Genomic DNA, 24,703 nt, shown 5'->3' with positions numbered 1-24,703 from the left:
ACAAAAAATTCAGTTGCAGCCGATGGGAAGGTTGTACCTTTCATTTGAGACTAAGTTTGTGCAAATCGGTTCAGCCATCTCTGAGAAACAGCGGTAACATTTTTTCCATATACACATATACACTAGACCTCTCCACATTTTGAAAAAGTTTTGAAATATACATGGGTCAGCTCAAATTTTTGTTCTAGCTGTGAATTTAAGAACTTTCGCCAAAAATGGCTTAATTTGGACATGATTTAGAGGTGTCTCCAATCAAAAATCGTGTTTTTGCTATGTTTCCATGGGAAGATCACTTACACTCTGATTTGATAGGCCCTACATGACCACATATCATCAAAGGTTGTTCCTTACACATATCTTAACATGTTTTAACAGGTGAACATAGCTCTAATCGCAATAGAAAATTTGTTAACTGGATTTTTATATAGAAAAGAATACCAAAACCAAGAAAAAATACTACTAATTTTCCTTGGTTTTGATATAATTTTCTATATGAAAATTCAGTTAACAAATTTTCTATTGCGATTAGAGCTATGTTCACCTGTTAAAACATGTTAAGATATGTGTAAGGAACAACCTTTGATGATATGTGGTCATGTAGGGCCTATCAAATCAGAGCGTAAGTGATCTTCCCATGGAAACATAGCAAAAACACGATTTTTGATTGGAGACACCTCTAAATCATGTCCAAATTAAGCCATTTTTGGCGAAAGTTCGTAAATTCACAGCTAGAACAAAAATTTGAGCTGACCCATGTATATTTCAAAACTTTTTCAAAATGTGGAGAGGTCTAATATACACACATACATACACACAGACATTTTCCGATCTCGACGAACTGAGTCGAGTGGCATATGACATTTGGCCCTCTGGACTGGGATTAGGTTGATGAGTTTTAGAGCGATTGCATAACCTTTCTATATCAGAAAGGCAACAAATGGTTATTATGGTCTGTCCCGATTTTGTTAGCGTCCCGATGTAATCAGCCAAAAATAAGCCATAACAAAATTGGGTTATCACTGTATCAGCACTAGCGTTTTTAGTGTTGATTGTATTTTTGTTAAGCAATTAAAAGTCAGTAGACTAAAAAACGCTCTACTGAACCCATGACCAGTATCGGAATCATCTCTGGTGGTAATAACCATGTTCCGAATCGAAAAAAAATGTGCCAACACCAAACCGACCGTTTTGATCGAACAAGAGAAGAAAATTCTTCACCTCTGTACGGTCTGTCTGTTAACAACAGCCACCGGGTATCGGAGCTTACTTTTCCCCATTCGAATTGGTTTCCCACTCCACTTCGGAATCTTCTTTCTCCACTTACCTGATTATTCCATCCGTTTTGCGTTAGATTGCGGGATTTTTTTGAGGTTTCGAAATTTTCCACTTCTCCGATAGTCCGGCGTGGTGCGGTTCAGCAGTGCCGGTGCGAGCTTCGCCGTTGAAGGCTCGTGCTTGGACCTCGAAATAATTCGGAAAGTTGTAACATTTCCCTATCTACCTCTTCCAAACCGTTCCGCAATCGGAAGTGTAAAATGAATCCTTGGCTGGCGTTGTCGTCACCACCACCGTCATTTGGAAACATCGTGCCAAACAATCGCGGTTTCATCCGTTGGGTTGACCAGTGACCAGAGTGAGTTCAGTTTCAGGGCGTGTGCGCGACACCGCTTCTGCAACAATTATCGACGATAAATTATCCGGCTTTCGACTTTTCGTAACATGCGACACACGCGAGATTCGTCTTTCGCGTTGCGCTCGTTTCGCGGCCAGTCCAAAACAAAGCTACAGCGCGTGCCTTTCGCTACGGGCCCCACTCAGTTGGACGATTTGCGCGGTTGAGTTCGGTTCGTGATTTCCTAGAGACGGGGTTTCAGTCCTGGCGCGGTCCTCAAATTGCTAACGAAACGATCAATTAGACAACAACAACAACAACGTTTGCACAAATTTTCCTCGCCGTAGAACTCCTCCCGTGGGCGCCGCCCCTGATTTATTTCTCCGAATCGAATCGCGGCAAAGTGCTATAATAATTCCAATTTCAGCTCAGTTCAGTAAACCGAACGGTGCATCGAAAATGACCGACCGATGAGTATGAATCTCCAGTGAAAAGGAAAAAAATCTCTCCAGCAATTATATCTGTGATAAAAGTGAAACAAAAGCAATGAAGTAAGAAGATTTCAGCCTCGAAATAAGAGTGTTTGTATGTGTGCATATTGGAATTGTTATTACGGTAGTCGTTCTGCGTAGCAGCAGCGCAGCGAAAAGTGCCAAAAATTCTCCAGCTGAAGCTATGATATCAGTGAAACGTTGCACAGCTACCAGTCTCAGTGCCAGTCATCATCATCATCATCAACAGCAACATAATCCACCACAGCACAACGGTCACAGCCTTGGCAACCACCAAAGCTCAACGGTACAAATTCGCAGCAGTAGCGCGGGTCGTGCTGCCAGCAGCACTGGTTGTGGTGGTGGAAGTGGTGCCAACAATAACCGTCTAATCCGAAGCCGGAACAGTGCATACAGCATAGGCGGTTGTGGTGGTGGTGGTGGTGCTTACACGAACGGGTACTCTTCCGGTGGATCCCCCGGAGGAGGACCGACCAACGGATTCTCGGCCTTCCTAGGCAACGGTAGCAGCTCCAGTCTGTACCACAGTACTAGCAATAACAGTGTGCTGGGATCGAAGAGTCGTAGTAACATCGGTGGTGATTTCTATGAGTTTGACAGTTTGTTTCTGGTGCCAAAATGTGCGCTTACCTACGATAAGGCGATGAGCCTGCGGAAGGATCTGGCGGCGTACGATTTCAACATTCGGATCCTGGAGGATACCCCCAAGGGGAACGTGTGGATATGTAAGTTTTGCTTGTGTTGTTTGTTTGATACAGGATATTTCAATATGAAACTTGTGCATGAATAGCCTTTAGCTTGCTCTGAGGATTCAAACTTCTCCTGAAAGCTGCATTTGAAATGGATTCAGTTGTTAGAAAGCTCCAGATTTTAAACGGGTCATTAGTGCATTGCATCGAATTGTTCTAGAATTCTCAGAAATAATATCATTCTGATGGTAGGATTACATAAAATGATTGCGAAAAATTATTCACTCGAAAACGGTAAAGCGTACATCAATGATGTCCTCTGGGATGTTTTAAGATGATCCAAGACCTTTATTTTGACGATATAGTCATAGTGATTAATCCCCCTTGAAGTGAGTTATTTGCCACAATTTTTTTCAAGGTATAAATAACAGAATAAAGTATTCAGAAGTGTCAAAGAACTTGTTTTTGTGAACATTTTCACTGAAGACCAAAAATCTCTATTTATAGTACACTCAAATTTAATGACCGTTGTTTGTGAACGACCCCTTAAAAGTTTTTATTCAACATAACTTCTTAAATATCGAAGATGGAGCTTCAGTATGTTCAAAAAAGTTGTTCGTCTTATCAAGATACATATCTTTTCAGAAGTGATCATTGGTCAATCTCTTGCGACTTAGAAGTTATTGGGTAATTTTGATAAAATTAACAAAAGTTTTAAAAGCAATAATTTTTGAGGCAAAAACGGGCAACCAGCTCTAATTGCAATTAGAAATGCTATATCAACAGTATGAAATGAAATAGAGCTCACTTGTCTCTCGTTGTGTCCAGTAGAGTTGTGGATGATTTGAAATAAAACTATTGGTTTTGAAAAATGTCAAATATCTCCGAAAATACTCGAGATAAGGAAAATTATGCGTTAATAAAAATTGTGTATTTTGACGATTGAAATAAATTCGTAGAATAAATGAAACCCGCAGGAATGATAATAGAAAAGATATTTGAAAAACTATTTTTAGGAGTCATCCAAATAAAATGAGCTATAACTTAATAAGCATTAAAAAAAGATTTCTTGTATTCAGCAAAGATATTCGTAAAAGCAATCTACGCAACTTTTCCAAAGACGTTAGATCATTTCTTTTACTAAAAAAAAATAGTTGAAAAATCTCACTTAAATCATAGCAACAAATGATAATTCTTGCGGTTTTTCATGAGCCCGAAACACTATTGACGCAAACTCAGTCGTTTTCCCGTCAACAACCAATCACCTTTTTAACACTTTATTTTTCAAAAAATGTCCTACTTTGAAAATACACGATATAAGCCATTGTTGTAACATAGAAAGTTTTTATTTTGATAATTTAAAGCTTTTTGCTGAACATTTCGAACTTGTCAGAATGACATTTCAAAACTTATATTAGTGAATTGGCTTTAAAGGGATCATCCACAAACAACTATCCATAATGTCGAAGATATCAAAGATAATGACTTAGTGCCTTCGGCAAAGTTGTTGGCAAAAGCTTTCTCTACAACTTTGCTGCAGGCGTAATTTTGATATATGCGCTTGCAAGATAGTTGGTAAATATATCTCACTTTTAGGGAGATTAAAAGGTTTATAGTGTCAATAAAATCCTCCGAAGACGTCATTGATCCAAATTCAACGATTTAAGCATAATTAATAGATCGCACGATTTTGGCGAAAAAAATCTCTGTGCAATGTGCCTAGAGGCAGGTTTCGAACCTGCAACCCTTGGGACTCCGGTCTAATACATGCCTTATGCTGTTCCTGGACTATGATGACGTCCCAGGAAAAATACATGGTTTATATGAAAAAAAGTTGATCTCAATGGGTTTTACACGGAAAAAGTTGATTTGATATCAAAAACATATGCCAAAAATTCTAGGACAATGACGTTTCACGAAAACAAGATCAGGAATAAAAATCAGTGTATCGGTGGAACTTTTATAAGCTTCAGTCACGCTTTCCGACATGTCATAATCATACCGATTTTCTAAACTCGAACTGAGTAGTTCACAACTATATAAATATTATTCATAGACTAAAGATTGCCTTATTCAAAGATTTAGAAACATTGTTCAGGGTCCAACTATACGACATGAACTAATTCATGATTTATTACATCTTGATCTTGATTTGGTTTTCGTGTTTCTAGTTCACAAAATCAAAACTTGGAATATTATTCATGAATTTCTTCACTCCTCATGATTTAATTCGCGATTCTTGTTATATATGTTACGATTCAATTTCCGTGCTCGTGAGATAGTTCACAAGATCATAAAATGTTATTCATGGATACCTGAACTGTTGCATGATTCCTTACGTATTCGGCACGACTCGCCAAAAATAATTAATAAAATCATAAAATATTGTTCTTTGTTCGTGAACTGGCTCATTTTTTCTATTATATTAGTCAATATTCGGCATTCGCGCTCGTGAAATAGTTCACACAATCATGACTTACCTCTGTGTATAAGAGTCAGGGAAGGAAGGGTGGATGGCAGGGGGAGAAAATTCATAACTTTCAGTTTCATGCATCGGGAGACTAACTGCATGGATTACAGACTCGGGTGGCCTTCATCAGGAAGAATCATGTACTGGGACGCTGGGTGGTGCTCCTCAAGAAGGCAGAGGTTTCTCCAAACGATTTCGTAGTACGGCTCAGATGTGGATTGGAAACACTTCGCGTTGTGCGTTTAATGTTTGTGTCGTCGCATCAAACCATCGTGGGTTTATGGTACAGGCGGAACAGGGCACTTCTGAGAATGATAATAAAAATAAAAGGGGCAGTTAAATTTGTATATTGATGGCGGAAGTACTCGGCGCACGCCCAGACAATGTGCTCGATGTCGTGATAGCCGTCACCACAAGCGCTGATACCACTATCCACGAGCCCAATACACCGGAGATGTGCATCCAGCGTGTAATGGTTTGTCATGAGTCAGGACATCACACGAATGAAGCCACGACTCACATCCATCCCCTTGAACCAAGGTTTCGTCGATACCTTAGGGACTATTGAATGTAGCCACCTTTCTAACTTTTTTCATGTATTCTGAGCTGGTTTATTATTCTTAGTACATCAATCACAACTCAACATTCGTGCCTATGGAATGGTTCATAAAATCATGAAATGTTTTTCAATTATTCCTGGTTCATGATTTCTAAAATATCAGTCAAGACTCGCCATTCGTTCTCGTGAAATCATGGAATTTAATTAATGGAATCGTGAACTGGTTTTTCATTCATAGTACATACATTGGTCCCGATTCATCTAGTGTGCTTGTGATGTTTAGAAGATATTCCTAGTCATTTTTAATTTCATGCAACTCTGGCCATGATAAATTCACGTAAACTATTTCACATAATTTGGAATATTATTCATGGAATCATTTTCGTTCCATGAACTTTTACATGAAATATATAGTTAGGTCCACCTGCTAGCGTATATGTACGAGAAGAAGATATAAAAAATTTTAGGACCTCGAACATCGTTAATCATTTGATAATATTTAGTGTGATGTCCAGCCAGAAAACGAAAACTGCGCTGAGCACCAACAATACATTATAGAGCCATAAATCGTGTTATATAGTTTACAAAACACGTTTCTCCGTGTTAAAAGTCTGTTAGTATCCAAAAAGTAACATTCCACTATACGGCAAAGAGAAATTACGAATATCATGATAAAACTGCTGATATTATGATTATGAGTCAAGGCATTGTAATTCTCTCTCACTCACGCGAAAAGAAGCTTATCCGATTTCAACTTTTCCGAGATAAGATGAGTCACAAAATTCTCCGTCTCCACAAGTAGCGTGAGAATGATTTTCCGGATAAAATTTATTTGACTTTTTCCCTCTCACCGGAGAAGCTGATAAAATTTTAATTTCGTGGAATCCAATTAAAACTTCAAAAAATACACTTAATTACAAAGAAAAGCGGCAAAGAAGTTTGATAGACTTGCTTTTTCGTGTTTTGAAATAACGACAGCAAAGCAGCGAACGCAAAAAGGATACCGTGATAAACTCATTCACTCATTCTCCGGCTGTTTTATTTATCCGGAGAAATAACACGTTGTATTTATCCGGAGAAGTTGTGTGAGTGCCAATAACTTTTCGTGTGAAAATATGAGTTTTTATTGGCGCAGTAGCAAACTATCCGGGCGCATTTACTCATATGAGCGATAAATGCAATGCATGTGAGTCACATTATTTCACGTATAAAATTCGATAGTAAGCTCAAGAATAAAATATCACGATAACGTACATATAAATTACAAAAATTGTGATTAAGATCATAAAATCGTGAGCATTAATCACACTGAAGTGACAGAAATTACAAAAATCGTGACTACGGTTCTGAAATCATGAATATAAATTACGCTTCTTTGTCAGAAAAATCCGATAGCAAACTCATTGATGAATGTTGATGAATTCATTGATGTTGTAATCGCCGACAGGTTTTCAGTAGTGATCTTACGTGACTCTACTTACCAGTAGAAGACAAAAGATTAGTCCGTAAGATTTTATACCTATTTTTAATGACCCTGTCACTTCTAATTTTCCGATCTGTATATTTCACATCCTTGCTCTCACTTCAGTACTACATTTTCATAACTTCCCCTAATATCTAGCTAATTGAATGTAATTAAAAAGTAGAAAGATAAATTCAACTTCAGCATGAACCTACAGCAATTAAATCTATCCCATCCTCTGCAGCTTTTCTTTCATGTCATAAATTTAGTCCAAGGTCTACAAGGTCGGGCAGGGAAGAGATGTTAGATATAACGCTCTGCTCTGACAGTACCACTGGCACTGGAACCTCTTCGAAGCGGGCCTGGCGACTAGGATTTACTGTTATTTCTACCTTCAAGTGACTTGGATAAAACAAACCTACTTACCGTTACGAATGACCCGTCTTACGGTGTTAAGTGACGTAAATGAAACAACAACAAGAAACCTACTCATAGTAGCAGCATACAAGAGGCTTGCTCGCTTCGATTTTTGTGTGATTCTACCCTACCGATTTTTGTGTGAACCCCTTGGTGGAATGCCGAAATTGCTAAGCTCATAAAGTTATGTGGATATGGATACTCGTCTGACGAAGAATTGTGTTTCTGACACAAACTTTCCAGGTTGTACGGAGCCATCACGGACGACTGCCTCTAACTTCTTTTCATACAGTTCTAATTCTTGGGAATTGGCTCGAAGAGGCGAAGACTGACTGGACATTGCAAACTCAATTTTCACATGGCTACTATACAGTGTGCTGAGTATTATTCGTGTGATCTTTGTGAATCCGATTACGGAATTTTATATCATTTGATATGCAACAGCCTCTCCGAACCAGTAGGAGCAAATTACCTTACTTGAGTCGAAGAGTGCTTCAAACTTCTACTCACATCTCAAGTAAGTCGATAAACTTTTTAATATACTTTTTCACAATTACAAATTTCATTTTTGGTTCCGGCGGTGTTTAGCCATTTTCGTCCGCGTTTCTTATCGCCCATTTTGATTGGGTGATTCATCAACAGTGCTAGCTTTAAAAATGAGGCACCTTGGTTATGCAAATATATTTTTACTTTCTTATTTTATTGCAAATAAGTAGTAGTCTTCATTTCATTATTTTCAATGCTGCACATATTTTGTCGCATGTAATTTCAAATGTTCGTGGAATTGATGGCATTGTAAGCGAACATGCATCCGCTGGGTGATACCAACCCAGTTGACATTTCTTTGGACTGAGTAAACTAATTTCTATGTTTGTTTAGTAATGTATTTGACCAACTAGGAAACTAATCCACCGGGCATTAAATGTGCATAGGGAAGACGCATGGTCTTGTCTGAGTGGAATGGTCATGTATGAGAAGTGATAACTCGCGACAAGGATCGAGAACTAGTTACCAATTTCCTGCAGTCATATCAGCACGAAGAGCTTTTTTAGACGTTTATTTTTGGTTCATTAAATCTCGCTATTCCCAATTACGATGTTCCTATAACGCCTTTTCATTTTAAGTCTCCCGGTGGCTGGGTGCCAAGTGATTCCTAAAATCTTGAATCGTGCCCGAACTACAGAACAATTTCGAATCATTATCTTTACTAACAATCTCTCTCTCCTCCCGTGACATAGTATATGAAGCCTTTAGTAAAACCAAGTGTCATACTAACATTCTTTCCCGTTCCTACTTGGATCTACGTTCGGGCTTGTGCCGGTATTGATCAACAAACAACATGGGATTACCAAGATTAAGGTTGATGTACTATTCCCAGGCATAACCATCTTTTGATTCTCTGTGCAATAACGGAGTAGCAAACAGGAGTGGTTGTACAAGCTCAAGCAAGCAATCCTTAGCGTACGTTGTACTCAATGCGGTTTACGTGCCTCCATAACAATATATTAACTTCAACTATTTTTTTCAACGAATTTCCCTTATATAATTAGAAAAAAAATGAGTTGTCATCACTAACGGAACGCACGTTATCTTGCACCTAACTTAACCTAACTCACTACAATAGCAAGTTTTTTTTCTTTCAATTCTATATCTGACACGTCTTAAAACGTGGGAGTCATAACAAGTCTTTGCTGGAATAGAAATTGTTGAATTATTCCAAACAGTTCAGGTGTTAATAAAAAACGCGCGTTTGCATAATACTGCCCTGAAACCGAATCAGAATAGTCTTCCATGTCCACATGGATAACCATCCTATAGAATCCAGACGACTAAATCTATTTTATGTTCGTTTAATAACCTCATAAACCTTGAAAAGATTTCGATCGATTCTATAACCATACGTTCTCTATAAGTGTTCTTCAAAATTGTTAGCTAGCGATTCTGTCATTTACGTCAGAAATAATTTCCTTTTTGTAGATTACTCCCAGGCATCTATCGATATTTGTGTTATTTCAGGGTTGATCGCATAAGTTCAACACAGACTCAATCTCAGGTACAAAACAATTTCCTTCTTGTATATATGTATATGCTACATAAAACTGCTCATCTCAGTTACACAAGTTGACAATTCACAAATAACTTTGACATTGTGGGAAAATGTTTTTCCACGTGCCAATCTACAAACAAAACAAATCCGTTTCACTTTCTATGTTCTTATTTTGCTGCCTCGTGGGGGACTGCGCAAATTGTCGCAAAGATCACAGATCGTTTCACATGACGGAGTGATGGACACTAGTGCGTGTGTGTGTCCGGTTCGGCCCACCCTGGCCCGTCTCGACTGCAAACCGTCACGTCATTATTGTTTGTTTTGATTAATTTCTTTCCGGTTGTTATGTTTTCACCTTATAATGTGTGACCCGTCTGTGCCCCGCGGGGCAGTTTGTTGTATATGTACTTTGGTCCGCAAAGTAGCTACAGGTGATCCGTAAAGAATTGCCATACCATACCGAGTCACTTTTGTTATTATTTATATGCGTACATGTGAGACCATGGGAGGGTCAGGCGGGGTTGCTGTAGAAATCTCACTTTCGCTTGACCCGCCCTGTTCGGCCAGATGACGACGGCTGCAATCGGATTGGCAACGGACTGGTGTTCCGATCGTAAACTCCGGGTGCTTTACAGTCGCGGTTATGTCATTTGAGGGTTCACGAGTATTTTCTATTTATTGTTTTCGCACAAAGCGTGCGTTGGTTTAAGGCTCAAGTTACCTCAAGGCTTGGTAGTGTGCGTAAGAAAAATTGTGTTCAGCTTTGCCACCAGATTATCCATTTCAACCTTTTCAAAACTCTAAAAGAAGAATATCAGTCGATTTATTAGATCATCACGATTCAATTCATGCAAAATACCTGCTGGAAAAACCATCGGTTTAGCTGCATGGTGCTTTTGAAAAAGTGGCTGTGGTTTTTTCATTGCGCAGTTGTGTTGCGTACCCCAGCACGGTGTGGTAGTGTGAAAAAAATCACAGCCACTTTTTCAAAAGCACCATTTGGCGAAACCAATAGCTTTTTCAGCAGCTATTTTGTATGATTTGAATCGTTGTGATCTAATAAATCGACTGATGTTCTTCTTTTAGAGTTTTGAAAAGGTTTAAATGGATAATCCGGTGGCAAAGCTAAACACAATTTTTCCTACCCATACTACCCAGCGTTCAAATCTAACACATGCTCAAAAAAAGTAACTTGAACCTTAACGAGGCAAACTCAATCAATTGATGAACTATGCTAACATATGTTTTTTTTTGCTTCTCTCTTTTTAGGTAAGTGTCCGGAATTCTACGAGAGCTGTTGTCAATCTGTGGAGAGTACGGCAACACTGCCGCTGTCAAATGTCGCAATCAATCAAGTTAATGATAAGTTTTAAGTACTGGATGTGATAATTCATTTCGAACCATCTTACATGGAAACTCGATGGTACTTGTACGAAACTGCCAATTCCTAATAATTCTCATGGAACTATGTTTGCATATTTCTTGAAAGCGGAACTGAAAGATCTAGATGGTAACGAGCTCTTTCTTGAAGTTGTTTTGAATATACAACAGGGATTTGATGATTTGCATTTGTTGCTGCAACAAATTAAGGACAGATTTTCCTATCAATCGAGCAAAATGATTAAGGAATTTTTTCTTGATTGCACAAAATCAAAAAAACTCTACCTGAAAGCTTCTGGTCTCTTTATATTTAACGCTGTCACGTCTTTAAATGAATTTTGACAATAATTTCCCTCCACGCAAATGGAATATTGCAAGGCTACAAGTGTCTGTATCCTCTTTGAAATAGAACTGGAATGATTCCAGCGTCTCCCGGAGTCTAATACGGAATACAACTTTCAAGAGCCCATTTGATCGATTTGGTTGACATAATTATACGAGCAAATATTCAAAAGTCAGTACTGTCTGAAAATAACTTAGGATCAGTCGTTGGTAATGGCTCCGTATAACCCTGTCACTGTCAAAAAGGGTAAGGGTTTCAGTGTAAAAAAACACTTCTTGCGATTTTTTTTTACAAATTTGGTTGAAGTGAATTAATCAAAACTTTAGTGCATTATGTATCATTTCAATAACATTCTGTAATTTTTTCATGCAAAAATATCGTCATATGACTCGGTGACAAAGCTTTTTGTAGAACGTCTCTGGAAAAAACACGATTTGCGGTATTAACTGCCATTAAAAAACTACTTAGGGACCATTCATAAATTCCGTAACGCAAAAATTGCCCAAAATTGACTCCCCTACCCCCCCCCCCCCTCCCCGTAACAAATTGTCACAAATTTCTTTATCCCCCCTCCCCTATGACGTAACAAATAATTTTTTTTTCTTCGGTTAAAACATGTTACGTAGCGATATAGCTTACTCCCCCTCCCCCCTATATCACAATATGTAACAACTTGTCGAACCCCCTCTCCCCCTAAAAGCGTTACGTAATTTATGAATGGTCCCTTAACTGACTTATTTCAAATTTTGCATACACATTCTATTGAAAAAATACCTAACCCCTACGTTGAGTTCTCGAGATAATTTTTCGATCAAGGGGGGTTTTCACTGATAAAATTTAGAATGTTTCGTGAAAGATAGTAATTGTTATTTCAAATGATTAAAATACTCCCTTAATTGAAAAATTATCTCAAAAACTGCACTCTTGATCGAGATTGGAGTGATGGAATCATCAAGCTTTTTCTTAAGGTTGCTAGGCCCAAATCCAAAGCAGGATTGTAAAATGAGAGGTTGCTCCTCTGTTAGCCAGCTCGTCAACCAACTCGTTTCCTTCTATTTCTATGTACCCTGGCATCCATATCAAAATGAGCTAGTATTTGCTTTTTAGATCCTTCAGAATTTATCTACAGCAATATACTGGGAGCCCATCTTCTTGTCCTTGAGGACGCTTCTAAGCCTATACCTTCTGGTACAAGTCTCAATTGCATATACGTAGGCTTAAAACACTGGCGATTCAGTGAAGCGCCTTCTGGAACTGGATAGGCCTAAATTATCCATTCAGCTCGGTCAGTATGACAACATCGAATGTCTGATAGAGTTTATGTATCCGCAAGGCACTATGTGCTGTCTTCTTTTCAATGTGGACATCTAATGATGCTAAATTTAACACCTTTGCTAACTCCAGACAAGGTCAGAGGCATTACTTGGAGTGAGGGAGTGGTGGTTTTGGTCACCAAACCATTGAAGTTATTGGTCGATAGTAGCTCCATCAAGGATAGTTGGTTTTAGTTTGATAGTCCTATTCCTTGAAAAATGGAATTTTGGATGTATGATCCGCTTCTCCCTTTTACATCGTTGTCATGTCACGTTTAGAGAAGTTTGAATAAAGTCCGAAATCGTAGATTAATTCTTGCCATTAACTTGACAATAACGTCTCCGTAACACATTATGTCGAACCTTCCAACTCATTCAGGATTCCGCCTACTCCCAGGAACCACAGAAGGGGTGACAGCACTTCTCCTTTATGGGAAGTCTCTAGTGGTTCTCATGGTTTTGGAGATTTTTTCAATAGAGATTTCTCTAAGCTGAAAAGAGGCGAATGACCCTAAGGTTAAAACTTCTATAATAAAAAAACTTAAATTCTCTTCATTTGGTGCGCATGCAGTATGATATCTCTATTTTGATTTTGACATTTTCTTCTTATCAAAATGGTGTCCAAGCAAGAGGAGCAATACATTGCGAAACCCAGATTACTCGCTCGCCGAGTAAGCGAAACGTTAGAAGTGGTTAAATCAACTACAACCAACGTAAAAACTGGTTTTATTCCACCTAGTGGTGCAATTGTGCCTTTCTCATTTGTCCAAACTACGATTCCATGGCTGGTTATGTTCAATACAATGATAGAAATGTATATTACATATTCAGTACGATTTGCACATACATACAATGGATCGACAGTAAAGATCTTGTGATATTATGTGTCGACACTGAAACATCTCTTGAAACCAGCGGCGGATCAAGGAGGAAGATCTGTTGGGTCCCAACCCTGCCGAAAATTTTCAACTTGTTAAGAGATTTTAAACTAGTTTTAATTTTAAAATAGCAACCCCTCATTGCATACTCCTATCCAAGCCTATATAGTCCAAAAAAATATTAGGTTGACGATTTTTAGAATGATTGCATAACCTTTCTATATGAGAAAGGCCAAAAATGTGCTTAAGTCCAAAAAAGTCAATTCTCGTCAATAATTTTTTTCGAGAGTTCATCAAATCTCAACGTTTCATGCATTTTAAAGTCATTTGGCTTAAAAAATGCAAATTCGATTTTGAAATTTGCCCTTACTCCCCCCTTTGAGAATTTTTCATTTCAGTTTATATGGGAATTTGCTGTGTGGTTGCACTCTTCCACCCGTAACTCCGGAACCGGAAGTCCAATCAATAAAAAATTCAATAGCAGCCGATGGAAAAGTTGTACCTTTCATTTGAGACTAAGTGCAAATCGGTCCAGTCATCTCTGAGAAACAGAGGTGATATTTTTTCCACATACACACATACACACAGACATTTTCCTATCTCGACGAACTGAGTCGAATGGCATATGACACTCGGTCCTCTGGGCTGGGATTAGGTTGACGATTTTTAGGGTGATTGCATAACCTTTCTATATGAGAAAAGCAAAAAGGGTTTGGTAACGTTTGGAAGCCTGGATCCGGGAGAAATCAAAAGCCGGAAGCCAGCGGTTTCAAGCGGCACACCATTCTCTCCGTTCAAGATATCGCAAACAAGCTGCTAGTGTCGTCTACAACGAGTCGGACTGTCGGCTTTTGAGAAGACGATAAACAAAACACACGATCCGTAAACCTACGTCAAGGCAGCCTTTAATCAGCTTCTTAGGCAGGAGATTTATATAGTAACTGAAAGAGAAATGATGTCAGACATTTTCGAGCATGTGAAACTGTTCAAGTTCGTTACGAAATATCTGGTTTGGCATGCTATCTGTACGTGCGGCTTGAAAAGTGAACGTGTGACTGGTAGGGAAAAAGTTTGTAGCCTTTCCTGGGACTACGTGCTGGGGTGACATGGCGCATTTCGAAACGAAAACTTGCATGAAAAAGTCGTATCGACTTAGTTGCATGATTTGGCCCCATTTCTATATGCATTAACCTTTACAGTACCAAGCTAAAATTTTTCTGAAAATTTTGTTTAAATTTTGCTCTCATTTCGTCAATTTTTGACCGAATTGGATGGAATTGGCTTTAAAAGATCTGGAATTTAGTCCAGTTTCTATATACCGAGTAGTGTTCAAATCCGTGGACCGGTTCCGGAACTAATCCGAATTCCCTTGGGGTATATCCGGCATCCCAGTGGGGTGACGGACGAGTTTTGAAGAAACATCCCGTAAATTTAAGTAATTGTATTTTGAAATGTGCTACATATGACTATTTCCCATTGATCCTTCACAATAGACATGAATTGGACCAATCTTGGCCACCGGAGAACTGTTCCGGGAGAACCTAAGAAAATGTATATATTTTTCTATTCTTCCAGCGATTTCGGTTCATAGCTTTATACGAAATGCGAAGTTCTTCCAAACATACGGTTCTACAGCTCCCTCAAGGCCATTCCGGCACCGGTTCCGTACGGATGGACATTTGACGCCATTTTGAAAACCAAGATGGCAGCTTCCGGTTACCACAAAATAGTGAAAACCACCATCAATATGGGTGTTATTTGAAAGAGAACGGCCAGCAAAAGCCGGAAATTGATAATGACGCCATTTTGAAAAGCAAAATGGCGATTTCCGGTTACCACAAAACAGTGAAAAGCATCATCAATATGGGTGTCATTCGAAAGGGAGTGGTCAATAGAAGACAGAAATTGATTTTTGACGCATTTTCAAAACCAAGATGGCGGCTTCCGGTTATCACAGTGCAGTGCAAACCGCCACCAATAATGGCGTCATTGTAAAGCGCTAGCGATCAGCAAAAGCCGGAAAATGATTTTTGACGCCAATTCGAAAACCAAAATGGCGGGTTCCTGTTCCAAAGAAACAGTGAAAACCGTCATCAATATGGGTGTCATTAGAAAAGAGATTGTCACTTGAAAACTAAGATGGTAGCTTCCGGTTACCACAAAACAGTGAAAACAACCATCAATATGGGTGTTATTTGAAGGAGGAAATTTATAATTGACGCCATTTTCAAAACCAAGATGGCGGTTTCCGGTTACCACAACAGTCAAAAGTATTGTCAATATGAGTGTCATTCAAAAGGGGGGGGGGGTCAATAGAAGACAGAAATGATTTTTTCGCCATTTTCTAAGCAAAGATAGCGGCTTCCGGTTTCCACAAGGCAGTGAAAACCACCGTCAGTAATGGTGTCATTGTAAAGCGGGTGGTCAGCAAAAGACGAAAATTGATTGTTTACGCCATTTTGAAAACCAAGATGGTGGCTTCCTGTTCCAAGGAAACAATGAAAACCATTGTCAGTATGGGTGGCTTTTGAAACGGGGTGATCAGTAGAAGACGGGAATTGATGATTGACGCCATTTTGAAAACCAAGATAGCGGCTTCCGGTTTCCACAAAACAGTGAAGACTGTCATCAAGATGGAAGTCATTTGCGAGTGGATGGTCGGCAGATACGGATATTGATTGACGCCATTTTGGAAAGCAAGATGGTGGTACCACAAAATAGTCAAAATCATCATCGGTATGGGTTTTATTTAGAAATGAACGGTCACCCAAGCAGCAATTTTTCACACCAACAATAAGTATGTGCTGTTGTGACAGACAACTAAGTTTCTTCGTGACTCAAAAGGTACAGATTTAGACTAATTTTCAATATAGTTCAGCGAAACTTTTAAAACTTGCTCCCATTTCGTAGTCATTACTATGCGAGAATAACCGAATTAAATCATATTGTTGTCAATATGTTGAACGCAGATCTCAACAAGATTAGTTCATTCTAGCCGATGTTCACATGGACTGTCCATCGGCAATATTATTATAATAATAATTTTCGATTTGGACATGTGTATTTCCTCGTTCAATACTGCGGATCGTGATCGTGCGTTGCATTGGAGATGTATTTGTTGATTCACGCGTTCGTGGTTGGTGTCGGTGTCGGCTTCAAAGTGTGGTATACGTGCAGGTGTGTGGGGCTTCTTCGATGACAATCGTTTATGGAGTGATTGCTGGCCTCAATTAAAGCAGTGGATGATATCAAGAAGTTTTGACTCGTGAGCCGCTGCTGAATAATGTGCTGAGGGAACGACGGCGACTGAGATGCCGCGGTTGCCTACTTTTTTCTTTACTTTGTAAGTAAGGGTTTTCCACTATTCGGGTTCTTGTTTGCACGGCGTACCCTTCTTTTCAGGGCGGCCTAGGTGTTTTTACAGAATTACGGATTTTCGTTTCACAACAAAAAAAGGTAAATAAACTAATAGATTTACCGACTTTTATTCCACCAAATCTCCTCTTTGCTGCACTCTGTCGATGAAGTTGATCAGCTGCTTCTGACGATGGCGGGAAGGCGGGCGGTTTCTTCCGACCGGCCGAGAACACAACGGCCGCGTTCTCCTGCTGGTGTCGTTGGCTGCGCCGGCAGCGGTCCTTGACTTTTAGCTAGGGATGTGAGCTTGGCTCCTTTGTTGGAACCTCCCTAGCGACGATGGCGAATTATCACCGGATCTACTCGCTCCCCGCGAGAGATCCCAGAAGTCACCGCAGTGTACTTCCCAGGGAGCACCTTTGGCCACCCTGCTTCGCTCTCCTTGAAGCTTAGCTGTGAAGGAGAGCTAGGCTCGTTCGGCTGATCCTTCACAGCGAGAGCGGAAAGGCGTCTTCTGGGTTCTTTATACTTAGCCGGGGAAGCGAGTTGCTCCTTGGCGCTTAGCTTCCTTTTCCGGCGACCCGACACCAAAACACGTGAGTACCCGAACCACGGGTCGGCACTTTTCGAACGGGATTGTCACCGTCGCACACGCGCACTTCACCGCACTGGTTATTGTGGCTGGAAACTGTCCCGGAAAAACAAAAAAACTCGGGGCGTCTGTTCGATGCCGTGGTCCGTCACTATCTAAAAACCTCGATGGCCGCCTTCTCCACGACACGAAAAAACAAACACCAACACCAAAAAACCGTACCGCCGCATAGCTATGTGTAGCATATCCAGCACACTTATTGCAGCAAGAGGAGAGCGGTTGCCTATCCAACCCCTTTGTTTCTTGTATACAAACTTAAAACAAAAATTAGTACACCTATCTGATTACACAAAACCGTTCGACGATTGTAAGGACGTGACCCCTATCGGCCTACCTCTGAGTCGATTCCTAGTCCCACCAGGAGTACTTGCTCTAAATTTGAAGCAAATCGAACAAGTCTAGCTACCGGACCAACGTGCCTGAAGTTTGTATGGGATTTTTCGACAATTTATATGAAGAAAACCCACTAGCTCGCATTTTCACCGCTAGGTGGCACAGTATGCATCGAATTATGACTGTAAGTGAAAACAAGAAATATAATTTAATTGTGTACAACTTTGTCGAAGACTGCTAGTCAATTCGGCTTTGTTAAAAGAAGTTATTAAACTTTTAGCGAAGTGGTGTCTGAGTCAGTTTTGCATGGGGCCTAGCAGTGCGTGGTAGTGTATCGGTACTAGGTTCTAACAAACTAAACATTTTTGTAGAATAATGGTTAGATTTAGCTGAATAGTATGTTCGGAAGAATTGCAATACATAATACGAGTTATATCTTGGTTAGAAAATTTTAGTGCCACCTGTGACCGCATAGATGGCGCCAACACTAACTTTTCAACGGAGAGATAGAAATTAGGTGTCTTCTACAAATATCACCGGTTCTATTTACTATAGAATCCATTCGAAAAATGGTTTTTGAAGAAAATTGCTCAAGGAGCTTAACTTTTCGCGACAGTGATGCCAAGTATGCGATTTTTTTCAGTTAAATATTAAGTTTTTTTTCTTATAACAAATATTTTAATTTTGAAGATTCTAATGCCATCGTGTTCTGTAGATATTTTTACATAAAAAACACTTATAATGTCAATATAATTTGAGCGCATCCTGAGATGCACTGTTTTGAAGGGAAGAACTCGAATTTTCTCATATAAAAATCCATTTTTATTGGCCAAAATTGAGAAAATCTTCAAACAGTCATAAAAATTGACCCTGATCTGCTAAAAAGCAACCAAAAACGTAATTTTTCATAATTTCTCGTCTACTTCACGATAAATTATGTGTGAACTTAGAATACTCAAGTTAGTTTTTTTGTTGTTGTGCGCCTGAGATTTTATATGGGAAATAGCGTTTTTTGCTTCAAAATATCGCTGATTTGCTATCTGGCTGAAAAAATCGGATAGTTGGCAGCACTGCCGCCAATAACTAATATATTTTCTAAACTCCTTGAACAATTTTCTTCAAAACCCATCTTACAGTTTGGTTCTAGAGTAAATAGAACCGGAAATATGTTCAAAAGGAAATCAAGGGTTTTGACAATTTGCCAAAACGGGGGGGGGGGGGGGGGGGGTGCTCCCATTGCCGGATGATTGAATAGACACAAAAATATTGGTTTTTATATATTGGCCCTAGATGAGCAATTCCTCCAAATTTGATTCAAATCCGTGAAGGTCGATTACACGTGCCTTGATCACAGCGCGTGGAATGACCCTTACATAGAATACATGGGAATTGAGAGGGACCATCAAGCCACCTGATTGAAACGATTTGGGCAGGAAGAGTGGAGTAGCCAGATTCTTGTTGCTTACATTTCGTGAACATTGCGCAGGATTTTCTCCCCACCTATTGAGGCTACTTTTTATAACAATGGCTTGCATTGTAATTGGCTTATATGGTCTTGTTATTGGAAGCAAAAGCTTCCGTAGTACATGTAAGTCACTTTCCGACCACGCAATTTCTTTTTGGCCCTTCGTACAGTAGCATGCTGAGTATGGTCAGAGAGTAATGCTTGAACACGTCATGCTTGTCGTGTAAAAATTGCTCAGTGCTATGGAGAGTGTTCCTGTTACAAACGTGGTAGTACCACCGCCACCACTACATCTACTGACCACCCCTTTCAAATGACACCCATACTTATGGTTTTCACTGTTGTTTGTAGTAACCGGAAGCCACCATATTGGTTTTCGAAAATGGCGTCAAAAATAACTTTATGACTACCCCTTTCTGATACCTATACTGATGATAGTTTTCGCTGTTTTGCAGTAACAGGAAACCGCAAACTTGGTTTTCAAAACTGCATAAACAATCAATTTCGTACTTCTTCTCACAAATCCCTTTCAAATAACACCTATATTGATGGTAGTTTTCACTGGTTTTTGGAAACCGGCAGCCGCCATCTTGGTTTTCAAAATGGCGTCAATCATCAATTTCCGTCTCCTGCTGACACACCCCTTTCAAATGACACCCATATTGATGACGGTTTTCACTGTTTCTTTGGAACAGGAACCCGCCATTTTGGTTTTCGAATTGGCGTCAAAAACCAATTTCCGGCTTTTGCTGATCGCTAGCGCTTTACAATGACGCCATTATTGGTGGTGGTTTGCACTGCACTGTGATAACCGGAAACCGCCATCTTGGTTTTGAAAATGGCGTCAAAATCAATTTCTGTCTTCTATTGACCACTCCCTTTCGAATGACACCCATATTGATGATGCTTTTCACTGTTTTGTGGTAACCGGAAATCGCCATTTTGCTTTTCAAAATGGCGTCAATTATCAATTTCCGGCTTTTGCTGGCCGTTCTCTTTCAAATAACACCCATATTGATGGTGGTTTTCACTATTTTGTGGTAACCGGAAGCTGCCATCTTGGTTTTCAAAATGGCGTCAAATGTCCATCCGTACGGAACCGGTGCCGGAATGGCCTTGAGGGAGCTGTAGAACCGTATGATTGGAAGAACTTCGCATTTCGTATAAAGCTATGAACCGAAATCGCTGGAATGATAGAAAAATATATACATTTTCTTAGGTTCTCCCGGAACAGTTCTCCGGTGGCCAAGATTGGTCCAATTCATGTCTATTGTGAAGGATCAATGGGAAATAGTCATATGTAGCACATTTCAAAATACAATTACTTAAATTTACGGGATGTTTCTTCAAAACTCGTCCGTCACCCCACTGGGATGCCGGATATACCCCAAGGGAATTCGGATTAGTTCCGGAACCGGTTCACGGATTTGAACACTACTCGGTATATAGAAACTGGACTAAATTCCAGATCTTTCAAAGCCAGTTCTATCCAATTCGGTCAAAAATTGACGAAATGAGAGCAAAATTTAAACAAAATTTTCAAAAAAAATTTAGCTTGGTACTGTAAAGGTTAATTTCAATTTTTTTTTTGATCGATTACTGTATTTTTTACAGCAAAAATGAGAACGAGCTATGAACATTTTTGTACGACAAAAATATACACTAAAAAAATGTTGTCATTTTTCACAAAAACAAAAAAAATTGTTAATAATTTAAATTGCAAAAAAATGCATTTTTTCTAATTTTTTATTTTGTTCGAAAATGTGATAGTTTTCGAGATATCTGGAACTTTTTCCACCAAAATAGTTAATTCGTGTGATAAAAAAAAGTTATTCGTGTTTCCCCATCATAAAATGTCAAAAATCCAATGTTTATAGTTTTAAAGACGCAAAAGAAACTTTTTCAGCATATTTGGTTCATGGAAAAGCTTTCAATAAAAAAGTTTTCCTATAAAAATATATGATATAAAAATATATAAAAACAGTGAGGACCCGTTTTTATCAGCCCCTTGGTGAATTTTAGGCTGATAAAACCGGGACATTGATAAAATCGGGACATATATTTTTCTTTCGTTTTAAGAAACCGAAGCTCTTAAAATATTCTTCTTTAGTCCCAAGATATAGCCTCATAACCAGTACAATTCTTTTGTTTTATTACGACCTTTTCAGAAGTTATTCGCATTTCTCCCTCTACAATAATAGGTTTTTCAAAAGGTTTTTCATAACATTTCCTGTAGCTTTTTCTTTGACATAAAAGCGATATTGTAAACCATTAGAATGCTACACGAAAACAATCAACATACTATTCAACCATATGGTCTGATGATTAAACTAAAGAGTTCGATCATATTTTAGTTGCTTTTGTGTAGTTATTAGCATTTTGATTAAAAATGGCGTTTAGAGTCATATTCGAAAAGAAAATTGTATTTTTTACTGCAAATAGTATGAATTATAAAATATTTGTCAACAGATGTTGTTAGGAAAACTTTTTTATTGAAGTATGCAATTTCAAAACACGTATAAAGTTATTGTTGGAAAAACTTTTTTACCGACAAGTTCTCCATCATACAATTACATTCAAAATGTTTCTTTTCTCTTTAGATTTTTGTTGACAAAATATAAAAAAATTAGAGAAAATGGATTTTTGCAATTTAAGTCTTAACAAAAAAATTTGTTTTTGTGGAAAACGACACAACATTTTTTTCTATGCATATTTTTTCACACAGAAATGTTCATTCCTTGTAACTCGTTCTCAGAAAGTTTTGCGGTATAAAATACAGTAACCGATCAATTTTTTTAATTTATGCGTCTACGCCATTTTAAAAAATTGGTCGTGAGTCAAAATAATCATACTGATTGTGCAAAATGTTTAGTCTTCTATACTGGTGAAACGGTTAAAGTTTCTTAGGAATCTAAAATGATCGGTCACGATTTTAAAGATTTTCGGACGGATCTTCGTGGAATTCCTCTTCTTTCAACGCACACGCCGTTCAGAACAACAAGTAGTATCAGCGTTTTATATAGCGCAAGTTTTGTGCGCATCTGTAGGCTACGGAACCTTTTTTACAATGGAGAAGACCTTTACGTCCTAGCCCAATACACGTGCTATTGGTAGGTGTCCAAGCTACCGCCCGGTGTGTACTGGGGGCGTGTCGGGCTCGAATGGTGATGCTGCCATTAATACCGACTAAACTCCATTGGGCTCCGCCATCGTTCCTCCCAGGAACTACCTCTCGGTATTACTCCTGGGGGGATGGCTGTACTTAATGTACTCATTCACTCTCACTCACGCGTTCATATGTCATGTATGAGGCTTACTTGGGTGCTCTCTCTATCGCACCTTGATTCACTCTCAAACACTCCACATGAGGCTGACTTTTGTGCTCACCTTTTTCGTTCCTTGCGAGGTTGACTTGTGTGCTCACCTTTCCTCATTCCTTGCTAGGCTTACTTTTGTGCTCGCCTCACCCATACCATGTGAGGCTGACTTGGGTGCTCAACCTATCACCTGATTCACTCTTGATCGTACCACTCTATTATACCTCTGTCACTCCCCCTGGCATCCCATGTGGGACATTTTTCTTAGGCCCCACTTCTGACATACCATGCGAGGCTGACTTGTGTGCTCACCTTTTTCATTCCTTGCTAGGCTTACTTTTGTGCTAGCCTCTACCAGGCTACGGGACTTTAGCTGAATGCGTAAACCACATAGCCCTATTCGCAGCCTTTTACCTCACGGCTAACATCGTTATCACATGTCACTAGTGTTTCAAGATATGCGAACTCATCGACAACCTCGTACTGTAGCCCAATTTCCGCCTCGTAACCCATACCGGTCGGATTTACTCGTTCTCTATCTGCTACCATATACTTTATCTCGTCAGTTTTAATAGCTAGTCCGACTCCGGCAGCCTCCATTATAAAAGGCAATAATGCCTCTTCCACTGCTTTGCGATCAACGCCAATGATGTTGATGTCGTTCGAAGCATGTGAGATCTCGTAATGCTGGTTTCGTTTATTGGCACGTCAGATGTTCGCATCGAACCATAGGCGGCTATGGTGAACTTCAAATTAAAGAATTATTACACTCGAGGTTGTGGCTTTTCTTGAACATAAATCATACGAGGCCATCCAACCAATCTGAAGATATTTCTTTAATTTTATAGTATTCAAACACAAAATAGAATCTAAATTTGACTTTTTAAGCAATTTAATCCATTTTAACCTCTCGATTTTAGACAAAAAATATCCGTAAACGTTGTTGATTATCATAAATACACTTTTGATGATTGTTTCCGTACAAACTTCAATCCGTTTTAGTTTGAATAAATATTCAACGATTTGGACAAATTTTTTTGGTGGCATATTTGGTACAAGCGACTCTGTTATGCCCAGAATACTAAAAAAATCCACGATCCACGAAAAAATCCTAATAATTAAAGAGCTAACATCCTTCAAAAATAAGCGCACTTCAACCTTAATGTGACCCTCATTCCAAAACGTACGATATATAATATGAAAAAGTGGAACAGCTTCTTAGAACTATACGCACCGATCTGCTATTCGATGGAGTACGACTTCAAAGTGCTGTGTATGTAGCACTTGTAGCATGTACGGAATGTACATTTATCGAACCAATGTCTACATTTGAGCTTGCTTTGTGTATAGTATTTCGAGGCCGGCAAATTTACAGCTTCCGAAACAGTTATTACACAACCGGCGCGCAGCGGCAATAAAACTGCCCGTCGTGAGTGCTTTGTTCAGCGGCTATGTCCGGTGGCGGATCTTGGATCTCGAAATGACGTACTTGATTTTTCGAATTGAATTCACTGTTCCGCTACTGTCGACGATATTCAGTTTTTGAGTGAGAAGTGTGTTCGATGGGAACTGTACTCTGAATGTCTACAATGAATCTACATACAGACAAAAGTACAAAACAAATATTTCGTGTAAATATTGAACTTCAGTGTCAGTGATTGTCGTCATCACGAAGGATGCAACAATGCGCTTGCAAGATAAGATTAAGTTTGGTGTTGGCACAAGACAATTTAGTATTTTAAACAATTAATTATCTGCGCATATTCCAAATACGTTTCGCTGTAAATATTTTCTTTAGTGGTTTACCTATCGGCACTAGACCGAATCCTAAGATAGATAACAGCCATCGAGAAGATTAAAAATAATGCAAAGTGACTTATCCAGTTCGTTACGCCTT

General features: G+C 39.1%; 1 protein-coding gene across 1 annotated transcript in view; it reads left to right on the top strand.

Moving 5' to 3' along the window:
* Window positions 1-11,141, top strand: part of LOC131680636 (brain tumor protein-like) — an 89,534-nt gene extending 78,393 nt beyond the window's left edge. Inside the window, exons 2-3 of the mRNA XM_058961352.1 lie at window positions 2,040-2,849; window positions 11,038-11,141. Of these exons, the coding sequence (XP_058817335.1) occupies window positions 2,288-2,849; window positions 11,038-11,141 (666 nt within the window). The 5' untranslated portion in view covers window positions 2,040-2,287. The remainder of the gene's footprint in view (window positions 1-2,039; window positions 2,850-11,037) is intronic.
* Window positions 11,142-24,703: the final 13,562 nt, after the last annotated feature.

Source organism: Topomyia yanbarensis, chromosome 2, assembly GCF_030247195.1.
Source record: "Topomyia yanbarensis strain Yona2022 chromosome 2, ASM3024719v1, whole genome shotgun sequence".
Classification (NCBI taxonomy): domain Eukaryota; kingdom Metazoa; phylum Arthropoda; class Insecta; order Diptera; family Culicidae; genus Topomyia; species Topomyia yanbarensis.
This window is presented reverse-complemented; position numbering and strand designations above follow the sequence as displayed.